The 21,672-nt window shown below is 42.3% G+C and overlaps 1 protein-coding gene across 5 annotated transcripts in view; it reads left to right on the top strand.

The window, feature by feature from the left end:
- Positions 1 to 21,672, top strand: part of LOC129811569 (mucin-2-like) — a 93,972-nt gene that overhangs the window by 65,150 nt on the left and 7,150 nt on the right. For 3 of the 5 annotated variants that reach the window (XM_055862983.1, XM_055862992.1, XM_055863002.1), the window contains exon 4: positions 5,562 to 7,333. The exons of 1 other annotated variant lie outside the window; for it this stretch is intronic. In XM_055862983.1, coding sequence (XP_055718958.1) covers positions 5,562 to 5,763 — 202 coding nt within the window. In that variant the 3' untranslated portion in view covers positions 5,764 to 7,333. Of the gene's footprint in view, positions 1 to 5,561; positions 7,334 to 21,672 lie in introns of those variants that run through there. One more of the 5 variants, XM_055863018.1, reaches the window with a different exon arrangement.

Genomic DNA, 21,672 nt, shown 5'->3' on the forward strand with positions numbered 1-21,672 from the left:
AGGATCACGCCAAGGTTCTTAGCGCTCTGGGAGGAGGACACAATGGAGTTGTCAACCGTGATGGCGAGATCATGGAACGGGCAGTCCTTCCCCGGGAGGAAGAGCAGCTCCGTCTTGCCGAGGTTCAGCTTGAGGTGGTGATCCGTCATCCACACTGATATGTCTGCCAGACATGCAGAGATGCGATTCGCCACCTGGTCATCAGAAGGGGGAAAGTCATTAAAAGGGGGAAAGTCTTTAAAGAAGGGGGAAAGTCTTTAAAAGTCATGGGTTGAGACATACTGAATCTCCCACCTGAATCAAACAACTCCTACATGATACCCCCCTGGAATATCACCAAGCACAGATGGTGAGCATAAAACTTTACTGCCTCTGTAATTGTACAATCTAATTTAATCTCAAATACATAAAAAAACAGGTAAACAATGAAATCATAAATGTAGTGATCTGTGTCACTACCTCACAGGAGAGGCATTTGAAAGTAAACATATATTTTTTTTTTAAGCGTTTTTGAGCAGAAATGCCTTCTTGAACATGTGAACTTTCATGTGCCTTAATAACAAACTTGTATGCCATCTTAAATACAAATACAATTGTTAAATTATGAACCTAGTTGATTTAGCCACAGAAAAAGACAGGAACGCTCCTGCTAGCCATGTATGGCTGAAATAATGGATGGGCTGGACATGCTGTTCGGATTGGTCAGCCATGTAGCACTCTTCTGTCTATAATGAGCTGCTCAGTAAGTGCAGGTAATCCTTTCTAACTCAGATTTATTTTAAAGATAGCTCTCCACTTTCTGGAGGACTGAGTTTTGAAATCAGTGGAATGCCCGGTGTAAGCAGAGTATGATAGCTAAGAAGATGGAGAAAATTCAGGCGTTTGATTGCAAATGCAGAGGGAGTCGAAGGCTGTTATATAAAACACCTGTCTCCAGATTACATCTTCAAACTAAGGGCAACCATGCCATCCGTGACAGAAAGGGAGAAGCGTTCATTGTGTTTACGGGTAAGAGAGTCCACCTAGCTACATTGTATTATATGTTTCTAATTTTGTCAGAAGTCGTTCTCATTGCAAGTTAAAGCAGCTAGCTAGCATTACATGTATGATATGTGTAGTAATATTATTCTACGTCTAAACAAGACTCCACTATGCAAGTAACTATTTCACTGTACCTTTTTCACTTTCTGTATCCTGTGCATGTGTCAAATAAACTTAGATTTTATTTGATATAGTGTGTGTTTACCAGAGATGGTAATGTGAAGAACAACATGACCTGCACCAAAGTCCAATTAGGATTTAACGTTAGGTCAACGAGAAAAGTTCAACAATTATCCAGTAGAATGCCTTGCTTTTAATTCATCACACTCATAACCGTAAGCTATTTTTTCTAATTATCTCGCCATTAACTTGCAAATATTGATCTTGTTGTGAGTTTATTTTTCTGTTATAATGAATGACAACTGTATACAGACATGTTGATAGACGTAATATAAACCAGCCTTTAGTCTTGAAATCTTTGGTTGTTTTGTCACGATCGTCGTAATGAGGCAGAGTGGACCAAGGCGCAGCATGATAGAACGACATCTTCTTTTTATTATGAAGACGAACAAACGAACAAAAACAACAAACAGACGACCGTGAAGCTATTCAAACAAATAGTGCTGACACTAAACACTACACATAGACAATTACCCACCAAAAGCCTACTGTCTATGGCTGCCTAAAATATGGCTCCCAATCAGAGACAATGAATGACAGCTGTCTCTGATTGAGAACCATTCAGGCAACCATAGACTTACCTAGACACCTACACTCAACATAAACCCATTCACTCTACCAAAACCCCCTATACCATACAACCACCCCAGACGAGACAACTATACACAAACATCCCCCCTGTCACACCCTGACCTAACCAAAATATTACAGAAAACAAAGATAACTAAGGCCAGGGCGTGACATGTTTACACATGTGAATCCTTAAAGAGATGGTTGGGGCTAAGGCAAGATGGTTGGGGCTAATAGGGTGTGAACAATGCTGAATGGGTGTATACAAAGAAGAGCTCTCCAGTAGGTGTACCAAATTATTCATGAGCCTTTTTCTCAAAAGTGGGATTACAAGTTTATACATTTTAAAAGCCGAATTACTTTCCCATTGTTCCTTACCTGTAGTGTATGATATACCATTTTCTAGCTCTGAGTCTCTATTTTTATCCAATGTAAAAAACACAATTTCAAATTTTGCTACATAAAACTGAATTGAGCTGGTTGGTCACATTTTACTCTCCAATCCACCGGAGCCCATTCCCTTTGGACAAAATGGTGTTTCATCCTGGATGATCAGACACTCATCTGAGTGAGTGAGTGTCACTCTACCCTTAATATAATTGTTTCAGCCAATAGTTGGCTGTGTTCTTGTGTTTATTTTCTCTAATAATATTGTCAGGGCAACAATATGCCGTAAGACCTTGGGGTTAGGACGACTAGTGGGGTTGTGACCAGAACGTTGCTGATTCAAGTCCCTGGTGCGATACGCTGTTGTGGTGCCCTTGAGCAAGGTCGCTACTGTTTCAGCATACTACCGGTACCCAGCTGTGGAAACAAACCAAAAAAACTGTTTAAAAAGTACAAGTCTCAGAAGATATAAAAGTTTGCAGAGCAAGGTCAGGCCTCTCAGTAGAATGGGATGGCTTGCTGCTAAAACCTTTTCAGCATTGAGAGGAACATTCCCATTTATTTTATTGTTGACTTTGGAATCTCTTTGATCCTCCTCTCCCTAGTCCCTATAGGCTGTAGCTGTGTTCAACTCAACCCCCCTACAATAGATTCAAGAAAAACTCAGAAAACTGTAAAATATTGCCTTACAGTATATGATAACATCTTACAGTATTTTCTCAAACTTCTTCACATAACCATGTCTTCAAATATTTTCAAAAAGATCTAATTAAAGATCAGATTAAATGCATACACACCGCACACTGTGTAGATGCATATCAGCAATAAGATCCCATGTAAAGAATCCCATACCTATCACTTTCTCTCAGATCTCACTATCGGAATCTGTTTCTGTGTGTGTGTGTGCACGTGCGCGTGTGTGTGTTGTGTTTGGTGCTTAGCTTCCTGCCACAGCACTGTAGTGTAGTCACTACGTAGGCTCCTCGTTGCTCGAAGCTAGCCGATATAATTAAGGTTGAGGGAGGACAGCTCCCTCCAGTGCCCTAGAGCCTTGATCACGCTGGGCCCACTGACTGGGGCTATTCATTTGCACAGAGGAACACAGCGCGAACACAGGACATCTCCCCGGGGGAGTGATGTTGAGATTGTGTGTGTGTGTGTGTGTGTGTGTGTGTGTGTGTGTGTGTGTGTGTGTGTGTGTGTGTGTGTGTGTGTGTGTGTGTGTGTGTGTGTGTGTGTGTGTGTGTGTGTGTGTGTGTGTGTGTGTGTGTGTGTGAGTGTGTGTGTGTGTGTGTGTGTGTGTGTGTGTGTGTGTGTTAGGATGGGGCAGAGGGAGCTGCCTCTCCACTATTTATGCTTTGCTGTAGTTGGTCTGTGTTTTTGCTTGAAGCTTTAGCAGTCCGCCACACAGCAGACCTCTACGCGCTCTATGTTCCAAGCTGCCATGAATAGGCTCTTTACATTCTAGAATGAAAAGAGGTTAAGTTTTGAAGTGGCTTTTCACCACCTTCTAGGCTACTGTCTGTAGTGTATAGTGGGGATGGATCCTCTTTGACATACCCTGTCTGTATTGTTCCCATTTTAGTGTTTCTGCCTGCTGTTTGTCCACTACTCTACCTGCTTGCATCTGTCTGAGTGCCTGAATTCCTAAATGTGTGTTTGGCAAATTCTGACAGCTAGTATGACTCGAGAGGAATATGAAGCTCCCGTTACATATCATTGTTCTGCAGTTGTTGCTCTTCTGAAGCTCAGGGTCCTGCTGTTGCGTCAAGTCTCTCCCTCAGCATCTCTCTCTCCTCCCACTGAAAGAGGGACTCCTCGCTTCATCTAAGCATCTGTGCTGTGATGAGAAACTCTACCTAGCAAACTAGGACACTCACTGCGTAATCAGCAAGAATAGCAGGCAGCAAAGTCAAAAAAGAGAGAAGAAATCTGTTTGCAGTGGGAAGCACAATTTCGTATACTGAACGTGCAACTGCTGACAAAAGTAGTTCAGCCAGTAAATATTGTCCATATAGGCTTTTCTTTATCTACGATGTGTTTATTTATTAATGCCTCACCCGAATATCATAAAGACTGTGGAGGGGGTGCATCAGAGTTTAAACCTGACGCTACTCCTACATACTGGGTCCTTCTCTTCTGACACAGTATCTTAGCTGCCTTTTCTTTTACTTATTTCTTCCCTTCCTTTTTCTACCCCTCTTTTGGTTTATTCACACTACAGAGTCAAGCTGAACCAAGCCGAGCCAAGCTGTACTCTGCTGAACTGCTTACTTATCCAACATAGTTGCTGGAACCAAGCACACGTAGAAAAAAGGGTTCCAAAAGGGTTCTTCAGCTGTCCCCATAGGATAACACTTTTTGGTTCCAGATAAAACCCTTTTTGGTTGCACGTAGAACCCTGTGGAAAGGGTTCTACATATAACCCAAAAGGGGTCTACCGGGAACCAAAAGGGTTTTTCAATAAGTTCTCCTCTGTGGACAGCCGAAGAACCATTTTAGGTTCTAGATAGCACCTTTTATCTAAGAGTGCAGGAAAGGACAATGGGTGCGTTCATAAATTGCCTCCAGTGTCAGAGTGCACTCTGGGATATTCATAAATTCAGAGTGTTGTCAGATTTTCAGTTTGTAAATTCAGAGCCATTCACTATCAGAGTGGTCGGAGCGCACACTGGACGCTCTGGCTGCTTGGGCTGAAGAGTAGGGTTGATCCGAGCGTTCTGACCTCACAACGGCAGTCAAGCACCCAAGTTAACTGGCTGAAGTTGGCTAGCTTGTTAGCTACTTTCAGACATAAATGAGAAAACACTTCACTCGGGCCATTTTACTTGCCCTAGCAGACCTGGTTATAGGGCTATACTCTTGGAAAAAAGGTGCTATCTAGAACCTTAAAGGGTTATTCGGCTGTCCCCATAGGAAAACCATTTGAAGAACCCTTTTTGGTACCAGCTATAAACCTTTTGTTCCATACATAACCCATTCCACAGAGGGTTTTACATGAAACCAAAAATGTTCTACCTGGAACGAAAAAGGATTCTCCTATGGGGACAGCCTAAGAACCCTTTTATTCTAAGAGTATACTGTATAAGGGTTAGTGATTGTAACTGTGTTAATGGCAACAATTGAATTGTGTTTTTTTATGTTTACTGAAACCTGTCTTAACAACCGGTTGTAGATTGTTCGTAAATGCATCAATTATTCTGCGCTCTGAGACTATCAAACCAGAGTGCACTTATATCACAGTAGATTGTCAGAGTGAATTTATGAATGCACCCAATGTGAAAAGAAAATATCCAAGCCAGCATGGTACAGTTTTCAGGTTGACATGATCATGTGAGATGGGTATTTGTGACATAAACCTTCCTTCTCTCCCTCCTTTGCAGTGTGGAGCATGACTTCCGACTGCAGGAGGGGGCAGTGACCCGCACGTGGAGGGTAGAGGACCCTTCAGAGGGCTCCCCCCTGCCCGCTGTGACCCCTCAGCCCACCACGCCACACCGCCAGGAAACACCCATGCCGGTGACACCGGCACGCCCCCCTCACAGTGGCAAGAAAAGCAGGAAGAAGTGCTTCTGGTTCTTGTGAACTTTAAACTTTGGAGGGAGGGTGGGATAGGGAAGGACACAATGAATAAGGCCACTCCTTCTTAAGATTGTGAAGGACGGAGATGGATACAGTACTTTACATGCTTCCTCTATAGACTGTGAGGGTCTGAATAGTAGTGTGTGAAGTGTGCGGCCCTGATGTGGATGGAGAGAGAGAAAGAAAATGGAAGCTCAAAACAAGTGTGAGAAGAAGCAGTAAACAAGAGAGTTTAAAAGAGATATTAAAGAGGAATAAAATATAAATAGAGGTAACAGAGGTATAAAAGAGGTATAAAAGTAGTTAAAGGACCTGGAAGAAGCGTAGTGTAGATGAATGGAGTCTGTGCTGATCCTGGTGATGGAACTGTACAGAGTGAAGAGTGGAACGAACATGCTTGTGTTGTAGTTGCACCTAAATAAATGCCTCTTCAGCACCTGAGATCAGTTTTTATTGCAGGGAGGGAGGTACTGTAAAATGTTCTAAAACGTACTAAGCTTTGAACAGGCCTACCTGGTAGGGGCAATTATAGAAGTGAAAGTGTAGAAGATGAAAATAAAGGGTAAGGATAAAATGAAGGATAACGAAGTGAGGAGGTATAAAAGGCTAGGGCATGGTGGGATTAAAAAAGAGCGGAAAAGAAGGAGTGTACAGAGAGACGAGTGGAAGGATCCATCCGCATCACTAATGGGCAAATGATGGTTAGAACACCAGCTTTTATATCCTGAGACGTTTCAACAAATCAATTATTATGATGACCCTTATTTAAAACTTTTCATAGAATTGATCATACAAAAACTACACACATACAACAACACAGGCTGAGAAATGCACCAGGAGAAAAAGTGAGGGGGGAAAACATATTGAAGTGTACATAAAACACAGAGTTCTACTGGTTGAATTGCTATATTTCAGATACGGATTACTGCCATATAAAGTATTTTACAACAACTTGTACGGGAATATTGTCATTAATGCTGTCATTGATTTTTAACAAGATTAAGTCTTGTGATGAGTCACAAGTTGGTATAGCTTGTTAGCAGTGCTTTTTGTCGTTGGGTAGCTACAGAACACCTGTTGCCTGGCCTAAACACAATTAGCGTTGTTACCTCGTACCCCTACACATCGACTTGGTACTGGTACCCAGTTTATATAGCCAAGTTATCGCTGCTCATTCGGTATTTATTCCTCGTTATATTATTTCTAATTGTTTCTCTCTGCATTGTTGGGAAGGCCCCTTAAGTAACCTGTTGGCCATATACCAGCATTTGACACAATTTTATTTGAGCTCCACTGTTATAGCATCCCACTCTCTAGCTCTCTGTCAGTTCCCACCGTTCGGAGTTAGCTAGCTGAACTTTTGATTGTCTTAGCTGGCTAGTGGGCTAACTGCACCACAGGTGTTTTAGCTAGCAACCTTTGGGCTAAACCCCCATTCTGTTTGTTTGGCTAACACGAGCGGTGCTGTTTCTTCACAGTGTGTTACCACACCATTGAAGCACCATCCCTTTTACATTCCCATGGTATCTCTGTGCATTGAAATTGCAATCAATAAAATGCAATTGTCTTCGTTGTCAGTAGCTAATGTATTCCCATACCATAACCCCACCGCCACCATGGGGCACTCTGTTCACAACGTTGACATCAGTAAACCACTCGCCCACACGACACCATACACGTTGTCTGTCATCTGCCATTTGCCAGTACAGTTGAGACCGCGATTCATCCATGAAGAGCACATTTGTCCAGCGTGCCAGTGGACGTCATTTGCCCACTGAAGTTGGTTACAACGCCAAACTGCAGTCAGGTCAAGACCCTGGTGAAGACCACAAGCATGCAGATGAGCTTCCCTGAGACGGTTTCTGACAGTTTGTGTAGAAATTCTTCGGCTGTGCAAACCCTCAGTTTCATCAGCTGTCCGGGTGGCTCGTCTCAGACCATCCAGTAGGTGAAGAAGCCGGATGTGGAGGTCCTGGGCTGGCGTGGTTAAACGTGGTCTGCGGATGGTCTGCCAAATTCTCAAAAACAACGTTGGAGGCATCTTATGGTAGACAAATTAACATTATATTCTCTGGCAACAGCTTTGGTGGACATTCCTCAAGTCAGCATGCCAATTGCACACTCCCTAAAAACTTGAGACATCTGTGACATTGTGTTGTGTGACAAAACTGCACATTTTAGAGTGGCCTTTTATTGTCCCCAGCACAAGTTGCACCTGTGTAATGATCAAGCTGTTAATCAGGTTCTTGATATGCCACACCTGCCTCCTGGATGGATTATCATGGCAAAGGAGAAATGCTCAACAGGGATGTAAACAAATTTGTGCGCAACATTTTTGAGAAATAAGCTTTTTGTTCGTATGGAACATTTCAAGGATCTTTTATTTCAGCTCATGAAACACTTTACATGTTGCGTTTATATTTTTGTTCAGTGTAAATATCCCTTTTAGCTATACTTTCACTACACCGAAGGTATAAAGACTGCATTTATTCCCAGCAGCCTGGTAAATATAGATTTCTGATTCTGCTTACCTGGCTCAAGCTCACGTTATCCTGTGTCTTTTCCGACTTCGTGTCATAGTACAGTAGCAGCGAGTGGAGTAGCTAGCCCCCTGATCATTCCATTTGTGTTTGTCTGGTCAAAACGAGATGTTGACAGGCTTACCGGGCGAAGTCGCCAGGGAAGGGGTAGAAAAAGCAGTGCAAGCCTAGCAAAGCTTGCCCTGGCAATTGTAGGCATTACATGTCCCTGATGGATTCCCTTCCGCTCTGTACTACTTTCCTCTGTGTTGACTATGCTATGGAGGCTCTCGTTGACCCTGCTAGTTGTGTGCATTGTGCTCAGCTGGGCTCCGGTGTCCTTAGACATAGTGCGGACATGGGCTACACCCATGGAGTTGTCGGGATGCCTCAAGGGGGTCCCAAAAAACTTGCATAAACACAATGAATTTAATGTAGGCCTATCTGTTAGGGTAACTTGGTGTAAACCTCCATGGGAAACACTGTATTCTACCCTCATCCCGAGCTGATGGATCTCTGGGCCTTTTCCGTGACAGGTCCAACTTAGACTCGGTGGGCTTGCCTCCGAACGTGGTTGCCACAGACTGGATCTTAAGATGGCCCTGTTGCTCGCCTTGGACACAGCCAAGGGAATTGCAACCTTCATGCGCTCTCGGTCAATCCTTCAGGCAGTCAATTTGCCTCTGAATACTCCAAGGTAACGATACGTCCTAAGGTCATTCCCATGACTTATAGTAATAGTCAAGTCATTGACCTCTTTCCCTTCCACCTTCTGCCGCTCTCTTCTCCAGAGCAGTGGCGCCTTAACTTCTTGCGACTATAGGGGGTGCTGTTTTCTCATTAGCATAATTTGCATTACAGATTAACCTGTCTAGGATGAGGGTGCCGCTAGCGACACTCCCCCCCCACCCCCACTGAAAAGGCAGAGCCGCGAAATTCAAAAAAAATATTTTTTTTTAATATTTAACTTTCACACATTAAAGTCCAATACAGCTAATGAAAGACACAGATCTTGTGAATCCAGCCAACATGTCCGATTTTTAAAATGTTTTACAGGGAAGACACAATATGTAAAGATGTAAATCTATTACCTAAAAACACATTAGCATAATCCACCATCTTTTATTTGTCCACCAACACCAGTAGCTATCACCAATTCGGCTAAACTAAGATATTTATAGCCCCTAACCAAGAAAAAAACTCATCAGATGACAGTCTGATAACATATTTATGGTATGGGATAGGTTTTGTTAGAAAAATGTGCATATTTCAGGTAGATGGCATAGGTTACAATTGCACCCACCGTCACAAATGGACTAGAATAACTACATAGAGCAACGTGTTTACCTACTTACTAATCATCAAACATTTCGTAAAAATACACAGCATACACTAATCGAAAGACACAGATCCTGTGAATACAGACAATATTTCAGATTTTCTAAGTGTCTTTCAGCGAAAACACAATAAATCGTTATATTAGCATAGCACATAGCACATAGCAGCCCAGCATTGATTCTAGCCAAAGAGAGCGATAACGTCAACATCGCCAAAATATATTATTTTTTTCACTAACCTTCTCAGAATTCTTCAGATGACACCCCTGTAACATCACATTACAACATACATATACAGTTTGTTCGAAAATGTGCATATTTAGCCACCAAAATCATGGTTAGACAATGTGAAATGTAGCCCAGCTGGTGAGAAAATGTCCGTGCGCCATATTAGACAGTGATCTACTCTTATACATAAATACTCATAAACGTGACTAAAAAATATAGGGTGGACAGCGATTGATAGACAATTTAATTCTTAATACAATCGCGGAATTACATTTTTTTTATTATCCTTACTTTTCAATACAGTTTGCGCCAAGCGAAGCTACGTCAAAAAACATGGCGTCCTAAGCCACTAACATTTTTCGACAGAAACACGATTTATCATAATAAAAATTTCCTACTTTGAGCTGTTCTTCCATCAGTATCTTGGGCAAAGGATCCTTTCTTGGGTCTAATCGTCTTTTGGTGGAAAGCTGTCCTCTTGCCATGTGGAAATGCCAACTGCGTTCAGCATGAACTGGAAGCGTGCCCAGCGATTCACAGCGTTTCAGAAATAAATGTCCCAAAATCGCACTAAACGGATATAAATTGCTATAAAACGCTTTAAATTAACTACCTTATGATGTTTTTAACTCCTATAACGAGTCTTAACATGACCGGAGAAAGATTACTCCCAACACTAATGCTTGGAACAGGTGCGGGTCGGTGTCCTCCAGGCGCATGACGCAGCTCCAAAAGAGTGACTAGCTACAGGGTTTTTTAATTTGTAGTGCCTGTGAACGCGCAATCGACCCCATTCAAATCGTCATCACGTAAAGGCATCCAGGGGAAGACGTAAGCAGTGTCCGTATACTCATAGCAATAACAGTGGCCTTTTAACTGACTCCAGATCAGGGGCCAACATTTCTGAAATCTGACTCCATGTCAGGGAAATTGCTGTAGAATGGGTTCTGTTCCACTTAGAGACAAAATTTCAACTCCTATAGAAACTATAGACTGTTTTCTATCCAATAATAATAATAATATGCATATTGTACGATCAAGAATTTTGTAGGAAGCCGTTTCAAAAATTACAAGATTACCATAAATAGTGACAACAGCGCCCCCAGCCTCAACAGGTTAAACGGCTTCCTACTCAATTCTTGCTCGTACAATATGCATATTATTACTATTATTGGATAGAAAACACTCTCTAGTTTCTATAGCCGTTGGAATTTTGTCTCTGAGTGAAACAGAACTCAATCTACAGCACTTTTCATGATAGGGAGTAAGATTTCAAACATTTTGGCCACTGATCTGGAGTCAGTTTAAAGCTCACTGTAAATGCTATGGAGAAACAGACACTGCTTACGTCTCCCCCTGGATGTCAGTGCGTGATGACGCTTTGAATGGTGTCGATTGCGCAATCAGTTTCTCTATAAGACACCAAATAGCGGAAGTAGCTTCCCTTTGCTGCCAGCGCCTTGCGCGAAGGACATCGGACTCGCCTCCTTCCAAGCGTTAGTTTAGCCAGTAATATTTCTCCGGTCATGTTTTTACCCGTTATAGGTGTTAACAGCATCATAAGGTAGTTAATTTGAACCGTTGTATAGCAATTTATATCCTTTTAGTGCGATTTTGAGGCATTGCTTTGTTGTGCACTTTGCTGGGCACATTTCGGGGTCCCGGTCGTACGTTAGTGGGCATTTCGACGGACAAGTGGACATCTTTCGACCAAAAGAAGATTAGACCCAAGAAAGGATTCTTTGCCCAAGATTCTGATGGAAGAACAGCTCACAGTAAGAACAATTTATGATGATAAATCGTGTTTCTGTCGAAAAATGTTAAACGCTTACGCCGCCATTTTGTTTTGTATAGCTTCGCTTGGCGCAACCTGTTTTGAAAAGTAAGGATAATTTAAAAAATGTAAATCAGCGATTGCATTAAGAACTAATTTGTCTTTCGATTCCTGTCAACCCTGTATTTTTTAGTCAAGTATATGATTAGCTATTGATTAAAACTAGATCACTCAAAGATGGCGACCGACATTTCCAGGCTTGTTTTGCTACTATTTTCATTGTATAACCACAGTTTTTTATGGCTAAATATGCACATTTTCGAACAAACTGTATAGGTATGTTGTAATATGATGTTACAGGAGTGTCATCTGAAGAATACTGAGAAGGTTAGTGAAAAAATTTATATATTTTGGCGATGATACGATATCGCTCTCTTTGGCTAGAATCAGTGCTCGGGTAACGTTTGCGTATGTGGTATGCTAATATAACGATTTATTGTGTTTTCGCCGTAAAACACTTAGAAAATCTGAAATATTGTCTGAATTCACAAGATCTGTGTCTGTCCATTGCTATGTGCTGTGTATTTTTAAGAAATGTTTTATGATGAGTAAATTGGTAATACACGTTGCTGTCTGTAGTAATTCTAGGAGCTTTGGTGAGATTTGTGATGCTGGCTGCAATGGCAAACTATGATTTATACCTGAAATATGCACATTTTTCTAACAAAACCTATCCTATACCATAAATATGTTATCAGACTGTCATCTGATGAGGTTTTTTCTTGGTTAGTGGCTATCAATATCTTAGTTTAGCCGAATTGGTGTTAGCTACTGGTGTTGAGAGAAAATGGTGGACAAAGAAAAATGGTGATTTTTGCTAACGTGTTTAGCTAATAGATTTACATGTTGTGTCTTCCCTGTAAAACATTTAAACAATCTGAAATGGTGGCTTTATTCACAAGATCTGTATCTTTCATTAGGTGTCTTGGACTTGTGATTTAATGATATTTAGATGCTACTATTTAATTGTGACGCTATGCTAGCGATGCTAATCAGTGTGGGGGGGGGGGGGGGGGGGGTGCTCCCGGATCCGGGGTAGAGGCTCGTTAGAGGTTAACACGTTGTGCAGTGGCGCCTTAAAACTTCTACTTCCTCCCAATCCCGGGTCCTGGAGCACCCCCACCAGTAAAAAAGCTGACTAGCATAGCCTAGCATAGCGTCACAAGTAAATAGTAGCATCTAAATATCATTAAATCACAAGTCCAAGACACCAGACGAAAGATACACATCTTGTGAATCCAGCCATCATTTCTGATTTTTAAAATGTTTTACAGGGAAGACACAATATGTAAATCTATTAGCTAACCACGATAGCAAAAGACACAACTTTTTTTGTCCACCATTTTTTTCCTGCATAGGTAGCTATCACAATTTCGACCAAATAAAGATATAAATAGCCACTAACCAAGAAACAACTTCCTCAGATGACAGTCTGATAACATATTTATTGTATAGCATATGTTTAGTTAGAAAAATGTGCATATTTCAGGTATAAATCATAGTTTACCATTGCAGCCACCATCACAACTCTCACCAAAGCAACTAGAATAACTACAGAGACCATTGTGTATTATATAATTACTCATCATAAAACATTTCTTAAAAATACACAGCGTACAGCAAATGAAAGACACAGATCTTGTGAATCCAGCCAATATTTCAGATTTTCTAAGTGTTTTACAGCGAAAGCACAATATAGCGTTATATTAGCTTACCACAATAGCAAACATCACAACAGCAGTGATTCAAGTCAAAAATAGCGATAACGTATAAAACACCAAAATATATTAATTTTTTCACTAACCTTCTCAGAATTCTTCAGATGACAGTCCTATAACATCATATTACACAATGCATATAGAGTTTGTTCGAAAATGTGCATATTTAGCGGCACAATTCGTGGTTATACAATGTGATTAGTGGCCAAAACTTCAAGCAATCTGTCCGGCGCCATCTTGGAGAGGCACCTATTCTAATCGAAAACTATTCCTAAACTTGACTAAAAAATACAAGTTGGACAGCAAATGAAAGACAAATTAGTTCTTAATGCAATCGCTGTGTTACATTTTTTAAATTAACGTCAGCATCAAGCGTGCGCTAAAGCGAGACCGCACCGAAATTCATGGAGGAATTATTATTTGACATTTGTCAACATAAATACAAATTAACAACATAAAGATTGCTTACTATTTGCCGAGCTTCCATCAGAATCTTGGGCAAGGTGTCCTTTCTCCAGAACAATCGTCTTTTGGTTGAAAGATGTCCTCTTCTCATTGAGAAATAGCAGCTAACGATAGCCACCCACTGGAGAGGTGTCCAACTTTTGAAAGCGCGTCACAAAGAAATCCAGGAAAATCGCAATAAACTGATATAAACTGCTATAAGTCGGTTTAAATTAACTACCTTATGATGTCTTTAACACCTATAACGAATAAAAACATGACCGGAGATATAGAACTGCTAAAACGAAAGCGTTTCCATGACGCCATTGTGATGCCCCCTTGCGCCAGATGCCCAGTTGAAAAGAATGGTACTTCCGTTCCATGATCATTTATAGTGGACCAGTTTGCGCAATCCACTCCATTCAAATTCTCCCCGCTTACTGACATCTAGAGGAAGGCGTATGCAGTGCATGTAGCCCGATGGCTTACATGGGGACTTATAAACTGACCTCAAAACAGGGACCTCGATTTCTGAAATCTCACTCCCTGACAGGAAATGTGCTGCAGAATGAGTTGTACGAGCAAGAATTGAGTACGAGGCAGTTTAATTTGGGAACGTAAATATTACAAAGTCCCAACAGCACCCCCTATTGAGAAAAGGTTTTAACACCCTGCACATCTACATGGACAGGACTAGGCCATTTCGGAGTTGTGTTCAACGCCTCTCCCACTGGGTAGTGGAGGCTATCACCAAGGCATACAGTTGTCTGGGATTGCACTCTTTCCTGGGTGTCCAGGCACATTCCACTAGAGGTATTGCCACGTCATGGGCACTGTTCAGTGGCATCTCATCTCTGAGATTTGTGCAGCGGCTCGTTGGGGTTCCCCTCACACTGTGCCCTCCCTGGCACACACAGTCCTCGGCGCTGGAGCTGAGTAGGATGGATCAGGTACATTACCATGTACAACAACAGGCATCTCAGGAAACGGGCTATTGGCAATCGGGGCGTTTTGCAAGTGTCCCATAGTGGGATGTAAAACCAAGACGACTGAAAGAGAAATTTGAGTTACAATATGTAACTCCGGTTCTCTGAAGGAGACATCTCACCAGATTTCCCTTCTTGCAAGACTCGTGTAAGAGGTAGTTCCCTTTCAGTCAGTCAACTTCAGTACAACATACTATGGGGAGTAGCACTCTAGCAACTTCGGTTGAAGGATCTACAATCACGCCTGACAAGGCCACTGAAATGCGCTCCTCGCTGGAAGCCCCGCCTTCCACAGTTCATAAGTGTGAACCTCGGATTCATTCCTTGAATTATTCCGCTTTTCACCTTGTGTGAACAGGAATGATTCACTCTACTAAAACAAAAAATTGGAACACGAGACTGTACGTTGTGCCAACAAAACTGTCCCTTAGTGATAGAGCGTGGTCACCCCCTGGATGTTGTGTACTGAAGTTTGTATGGTTCTCATAAGTTTCCTAATCATGAACAATTATTTATTCTTCTAAATGCTTGGCCTGGCAATAGCAATAAGCAAAATGGCTAACGCGACCGAAACAACGAAGACTAACAAGCTGGGTTCGGGGTTGCGACCATGCCCCAATGAATCAAAAGATACTCACGTTTGTTGTCTTGTATGTCACGGCTCAGTGCCTGCTTAGGCTGCCCCAGCTCTAGTCAGTTTGTGTGCTAGACTTGGGGACGGCTGGCACTGTTCCTCTACTAGTCTGCGGCACAGGTTCTCTTGACAATCGTGTAGCATTCTTTAGGGGGCGTGGCGCTCTTTTAAAGATGTAAATCTTTACACATCATGAGAAAACAGGAACGGACAGACTGGCGCACCAGTGGTCGCTGACCCTCCTTTACGCGTTTCCGCCATATTCAGCCTATGTTGAAGTGGGTGCCTTACCATTGATTATTGTGGCTCCCTGTTGGCCAAGGCAGCCTTGGTTCACAGAGATAATTCTCCTTCAGGGAACAGTAGTTATGGTCACAATGTTACATTCTTAGAATGAGGTCAACCGTGAAACGCCTGTTGACCTAAATGCAGGACCCGAAACATTTATGCATCTAATGTGATTACGCAACCCAACACAAGGAGATGCAGAAGCAGTGCATCATGGTTCCCCAGATGGCTGTGCAGACAGCTCACTTCTGCTGGACGCTGCAGGGCCCATCTCACAAAAAGAAGCCTCATCTGCTTTAAGACTGCAAACAACAAAAACCATGCGAGATTCCTTGTTAGTGATGGTCTCTCTCATTGTGACACATACTTGTGTCAACAATGTACACAAATATTTGATAACAACAGTGGCACTTTGTTTTCTTCTAAATTCTATGCAATTGATTCAAATGATTCTAACCAGCCCTGTTTGTAACAGAAATGTAGATGCCAGTTTCCCAATAGAGACCAGACAGTGTTCTCTGAAGGAAGGAGAATGGAGTATGTTGTAGGTGAACAGATGTAGTGTGGCAGATATAGCAGAGAGGGAATTGATATTTCAAGGCTTCACAGACACAACCCAACAGCCTAACTGTTTCAGGGTGCAACACTCTGAACAGGTTTCAAGCAACATGCCCCTGTTTGTCGATAGATAGGACACTTGGCTGAACATTTGGAGAGAGAGAACTGGCATGTTTTGCCACCACTGAGCACTCAGACATGGATCCTCACACAGTCACAGAGTCTCTCTCTCTCTCTCACTCTCACACACTCAGTCACTCACTCACACATACACTACCGCTCCAAATTTTGGGGTCACTTAGAAATGTCCTTGTTTTTGAAAGGACAAATACATTACAGTGTCTAGTTTGAGAAACAGACCCCTCACAAGTCTTCAACTGGCAGCTTCATGAAATAGTACCCGCAAAACATTAGTCTCAATGTCAACAGTGAAGAGGCGACTCCTGGATGCTGGCCTTCTAGGCAGAGTTCCTCTGTCCAGTGTCTGTGTTATTTTGCCAATCTTAATAATTAATTTCTATTAGCCAGTCTGAGATATGGCTTTTTTTTTGCAACTCTGCCTAGAAGGCCAGCATCCCGGAGTCGCCTCTTCAATGTTGACACTGAGACTGGTGTTTTGCAGGTACTATTTCATGAAGCTGCCAGTTGAAGACTTGTGAGGGGTCTGTTTCTCAAACTAGACACTCTAATGTACATGTCCTCTTGCTCAGTTGTGCACCGGGGCCTCCCACTCATCTTTCTATTCTGGTTAGAGCCAGTTTGCGCTGTTCTGTGAAGGGAGTAGTACACAGCGTTGTACGAGATCTTCATTTTCTTGGCAATTTCTCGCATGGAATAGCCTTCATTTCTCAGAACAAGAATAGACTGACGAGTTTCAGAATAAAGTTATTTGTTTCTGGCCATTTTGAGCCTGTAATCAAACCCAGTTTAATTGCTTCTTTAATCAGGACAACAGTTTTCAGCTGTCCTAACATAATTGCAAAAGGGTTTTCTAATGATCAATTAGCCTTTTAAAATGCTAAACTTGGATTAGCTAACACAACGTGGCATTGAAACACAGGAGTGAGGGTTTCTGATAATGGGCCTCTGTACGCCTATGTAGATATTTCATAAAAAAATCCAGCTATAATAGTAATTTACAACATTAACAATGTCTACACAACATTAACAATGTCTACACTGTATTTCTGATAAATATTATGTTATTTTAATGGACAAAAAAAAAAAAAATCTTTCAAAAACAAGGACATTTCTAAGTGACCCCAAACTTTTGAACGGTAGTGTACATTCTGGGACGTTGCATCACACAGCCTAACTCAGTTTAATAGAGGCCCGAGGCTCACCAACTGAACTCTCCATCCTGCTGTACTTCAGCGAGGTATACAAATCAAGTCAAATCAAAATGTATTTGCCACATGCACCGAATACAAGTGTAGACCTTACCGTGAAATGCTTACTTAGGATCCATTAACCAACAGTGCGGTTCAAGAAGAGTTAAGAAAATAAAAGTATAAGTAGATGTACTTTTGCGGTGCAAGTACCGCAGTCCTAAAATTATAAACACACATACACACACACCCTCCCACCAACACACACACACACACACTAGCCCCCTATAACACACACACAAACCCCCCAAGACACACACACACCCCGACACATGTATTGTGCTTTTCTCAGAGAAAAATACATTATCTCTCAGACAGAGCAACACAGTTGTTTCTCACCCACACATCCAGAGGCCTATCCCCATCTCTCTTCCTTAGCTCTGTGTAAGGAGTATAGAGTTGTCAGTCATTAATCCTGTACAGCAGTGAGCTGTAATCCTGATGACAGAGCAGGGTTTACAGAACAGAGAAGAAGATCTGAGGTCCGCCTGGAGGAAGGAACAAAGGGGAAGAGAGGAAGACTGGCTCGGAATGCATAAAAAGCCAGCCAGGTTGGGCTGGAAAACGGTATGGTAAGACATTTTGTCAGTGCTGCGGAACAGATAAGGGTGATACACAAAAGAGTCTCCCCTCTCACGCCAATGCAGCTCTGCTCTGTCGGTGTGAGTTCCAAGGCAGATGTCAGAGTTTATCAGATGGGGTCGGCTCTGTGAGGGTCATTACGGAGAAGCAGGAGTGAAGCAGGAGTGATGGGTTCAAATGTATGACCATAATGTCTGTTTTCGAGACACTTCGAAGCAATGCCAGGGTCAAAGTTGGCCCAAGCGACGCAATCCAATGCAATGTGGCTAATAGGCTTCACTGACTCTGACTCGAGGCATCAGCAAAAGTGCATGAAGTCCATATGACAACTGACACTGCCCTTGTGCAGTAGGTGCTGGAGAGCAAAGCTAATATGAGTCATTAGCCTAAGCTGTTAAATAATAGAGAAATTAAGTCTCACTTCCATCAGATCGTAACAAAGGACTTCAATACACAATCAATGTGATAAAAACTGTCTGGGTGTCAGAGGCAGACACAGAAATCCTACCAACCCCTGAGACAGCAACACAAAGTACTGGTTTGCCAAAATGTCAAAGAAATGACGCAGAGCAAGCTAGATGTCAAATAATATTTCCTAAATAGTGGTTTCATTAACTACACCCCTAAGCTGTAACGCTGCACCAAGATTTTTCTCATTTAGCTGAAAGATGAAGGCCCCTGTATTTTATCTTATTTTTTAAATTCATTTAACCTTTATTTAACCAGGTAAGCTAGTTGAGAACAAGTTCTCATTTGTAACTGCGACCTGGCCAAGATAAAGCAAAGCAGTGCGACACAAACAACAACACAGAGTTACACATGGAATAAACAAACATACAGTCACTAATACAATAGGGAAAAAGTCTATATACAGTGTGTGCAAATGAGGTAGCATAAGGGAGGTAAGGCAATAAATAGGCCATAGTGGCAAAATAATTACAATATCGCAATTAAACACTGAAGTGATAGATGTGCAGAAGATGAGTGTGCAAGTAGAGATACTGGGGTGCAAAGAAGCAAAAAAAAATGTTTTTTTAAATAAATAAATAACGGTATGGGGATGAGGTAGTTGGATGGGCTATTTACAGATGGGTTATGTAGAGGTGCAGTGATCTGTGAGCTGCTCTGACAGCTGGTGCTTAAAGTTAGTGAGGGAGATATGAGTCTCCAGCTTCAGTGATTTTTGCAATTTGTTCCAGTCATTGGCAGCAGAGAACTGGAAGGAAAGGCGGCAAAGGGGGAATTGGCTTTGGGGGTGACCAGTGAAATATACCTGCTAGAGGGTGTGCTACGGGTGGGTGCTGCTATGGTGACCAGTGAGCTGAGATAAGGCGGGGATTTACCTAGCAAAGACTTATAGATGACCTGGAGCCAGTGGGTTTGGCAACGGATATGAAGCGAGGGCCAGCCAACGAGAGCATACAGGTCGCAGTGGTGGGGAGTATATGGGGCTTTGGTGACAAAACGGATGGCACTGTGATAGACTGCATCCAATTTGCTGAATAGAGTGTTGGAGGCTATTTTGTAAATGACATCGCCGAAGTCAAGGATCGGCAGGATAGTCAGTTTTACGAGGGTATGTTTTGCAGCAGGAGTGAAGGATGCCTTGTTGGGAAATAGGAAGCCAATTCTAGATTTCATTTTGGATTGGAGATGCTTAATGTGAGTCTGGAAGGAGAGTTTACAGTCTTACCAGACACCTAGGTATTTGTAGTTGTCCACATATTCTAAGTCAGAACCGTCCAGAGTAGTGATGCTGGACGACGGGCGGGAGGGTGCAGTTAGCGATCAGTTGAAGAGCATGCATTTAGTTTTACTTGCACTTAAGAGCAGTTGGAGGCCACGGAAGGAGAGTTGTATGGCATTGAAGCTCGTCTGGAGGTTTGATAACGCAGTGTCCGAAGAAGGGCCAGAAGTATACAGAATGGTGTCGTCTGCATAGAGGTGGATCAGAGAATCACCAGCAGCAAATGCGACATCGTTGATGTATACAGAGTAAAGAGTCGGCCCGAGAATTGAACCCTGTGGCACCCCCATAGAGACTACCAGAGGTCCGGACAACAGGCCCTCCGATTTGACACACTGAACTCTGTCTGAAAAGTAGTTAGTGAACCTGGCGAGGCTGTCATGAGAGAACCCAAGGCTGTTGAGTCTGCCGATAAGAATGTGGTGATTGACAGAGTCGAAAGCCTTGGCCAGGTCGATGAGCGTTATTGACTACAGTGGAGAGGGGAAACATGATAATATAATACTGAATGGTTAGCGGAAAGATACGGGATTTCATGCAAGATTTGAGCCTTGTGTTATAGCATGTGCTAAAGTCATTCCACGGAGGGCCGAGTGTCTGCGGGTTTTCCCTCCCTTGTTCTTGACTGACGAATTAAGGTCACTGATTAGTAAGGAACTCCCCTCACCTGGTTGTGTACGTCTTAATTGAAAGGAAAAACCAAAAACCAGCAGAAACTAGGTCCTCCATGGAATGAGTTTGAAACCGTTGTATTAGAGGCACACTAATACACTCAGACACATAGTGGAGCTGGAGAATAAACTTTTCTTAACTGCGGGGAGTTAAAAAATGCCCGGTACATCTCCTAGCACCGAGTACTGGAGGGATTTCAAAAGCAGAACAGCCGTACTTATCCGAGTGCCATCTACATGTGTACTGCCGCTGCAGTGGCTATGTCATAGGTGCGCTTTGAATGATTCATTAAAAAGACGACCTGCCAAGTTTCTAAGTCAACTCAGGCTCTAAGTCAACTCCCCTGCCACCCCCCACATCAACCAAGTGAAGAAATACCAGGACATTAGTCAGTATATGTAAATAAAGCCCAGTTAAATAAATCACTTTGAATCCCATGGTAACGCTGGCGTGATTTAGTGCTTCCAAGCCCTTTTAAGCAGTGTGTGAGCGACAGACTGCATTGGACTGTTTTATGCATTGGATTTGTCTATTTCTTCTGCATCCGCTGATACCAATGGGGGATGAACTAGAGCCGTATTTGTGAGAAAAGAGTGAATGCCCGAAAACGGGTCTTCTCACAAAAACGTCTACAAAGTCTGAACGGTATGAGTTACAAACTATTGTGACCACAATATGAAAAGCTGATACTCTCACAAACATTAACACGTACATGACATTTTGCTCTATGATGCTCACAAGCCACGCAAGAGTCATTAGAATTGTATTTATTATTTGTATTTAACCGTTATTTAACTTGGCAAGTCAATTAAATACAAATTCTTATTTACAGTGATGGCCTACCAAGAGTCAAAATGCCTCCTGCGGGGACGGAGGCTGGGATAAAACAGTTTTTATGTAGGACAAAACACACATCACGACAAGACACTACTTAATTAAAGTGAGACCAAAGACAGCAACACAACATAGTAGCAACA

The sequence above is a fragment of the Salvelinus fontinalis genome, chromosome 2 (assembly GCF_029448725.1).
Source record: "Salvelinus fontinalis isolate EN_2023a chromosome 2, ASM2944872v1, whole genome shotgun sequence".
Taxonomy (NCBI): domain Eukaryota; kingdom Metazoa; phylum Chordata; class Actinopteri; order Salmoniformes; family Salmonidae; genus Salvelinus; species Salvelinus fontinalis.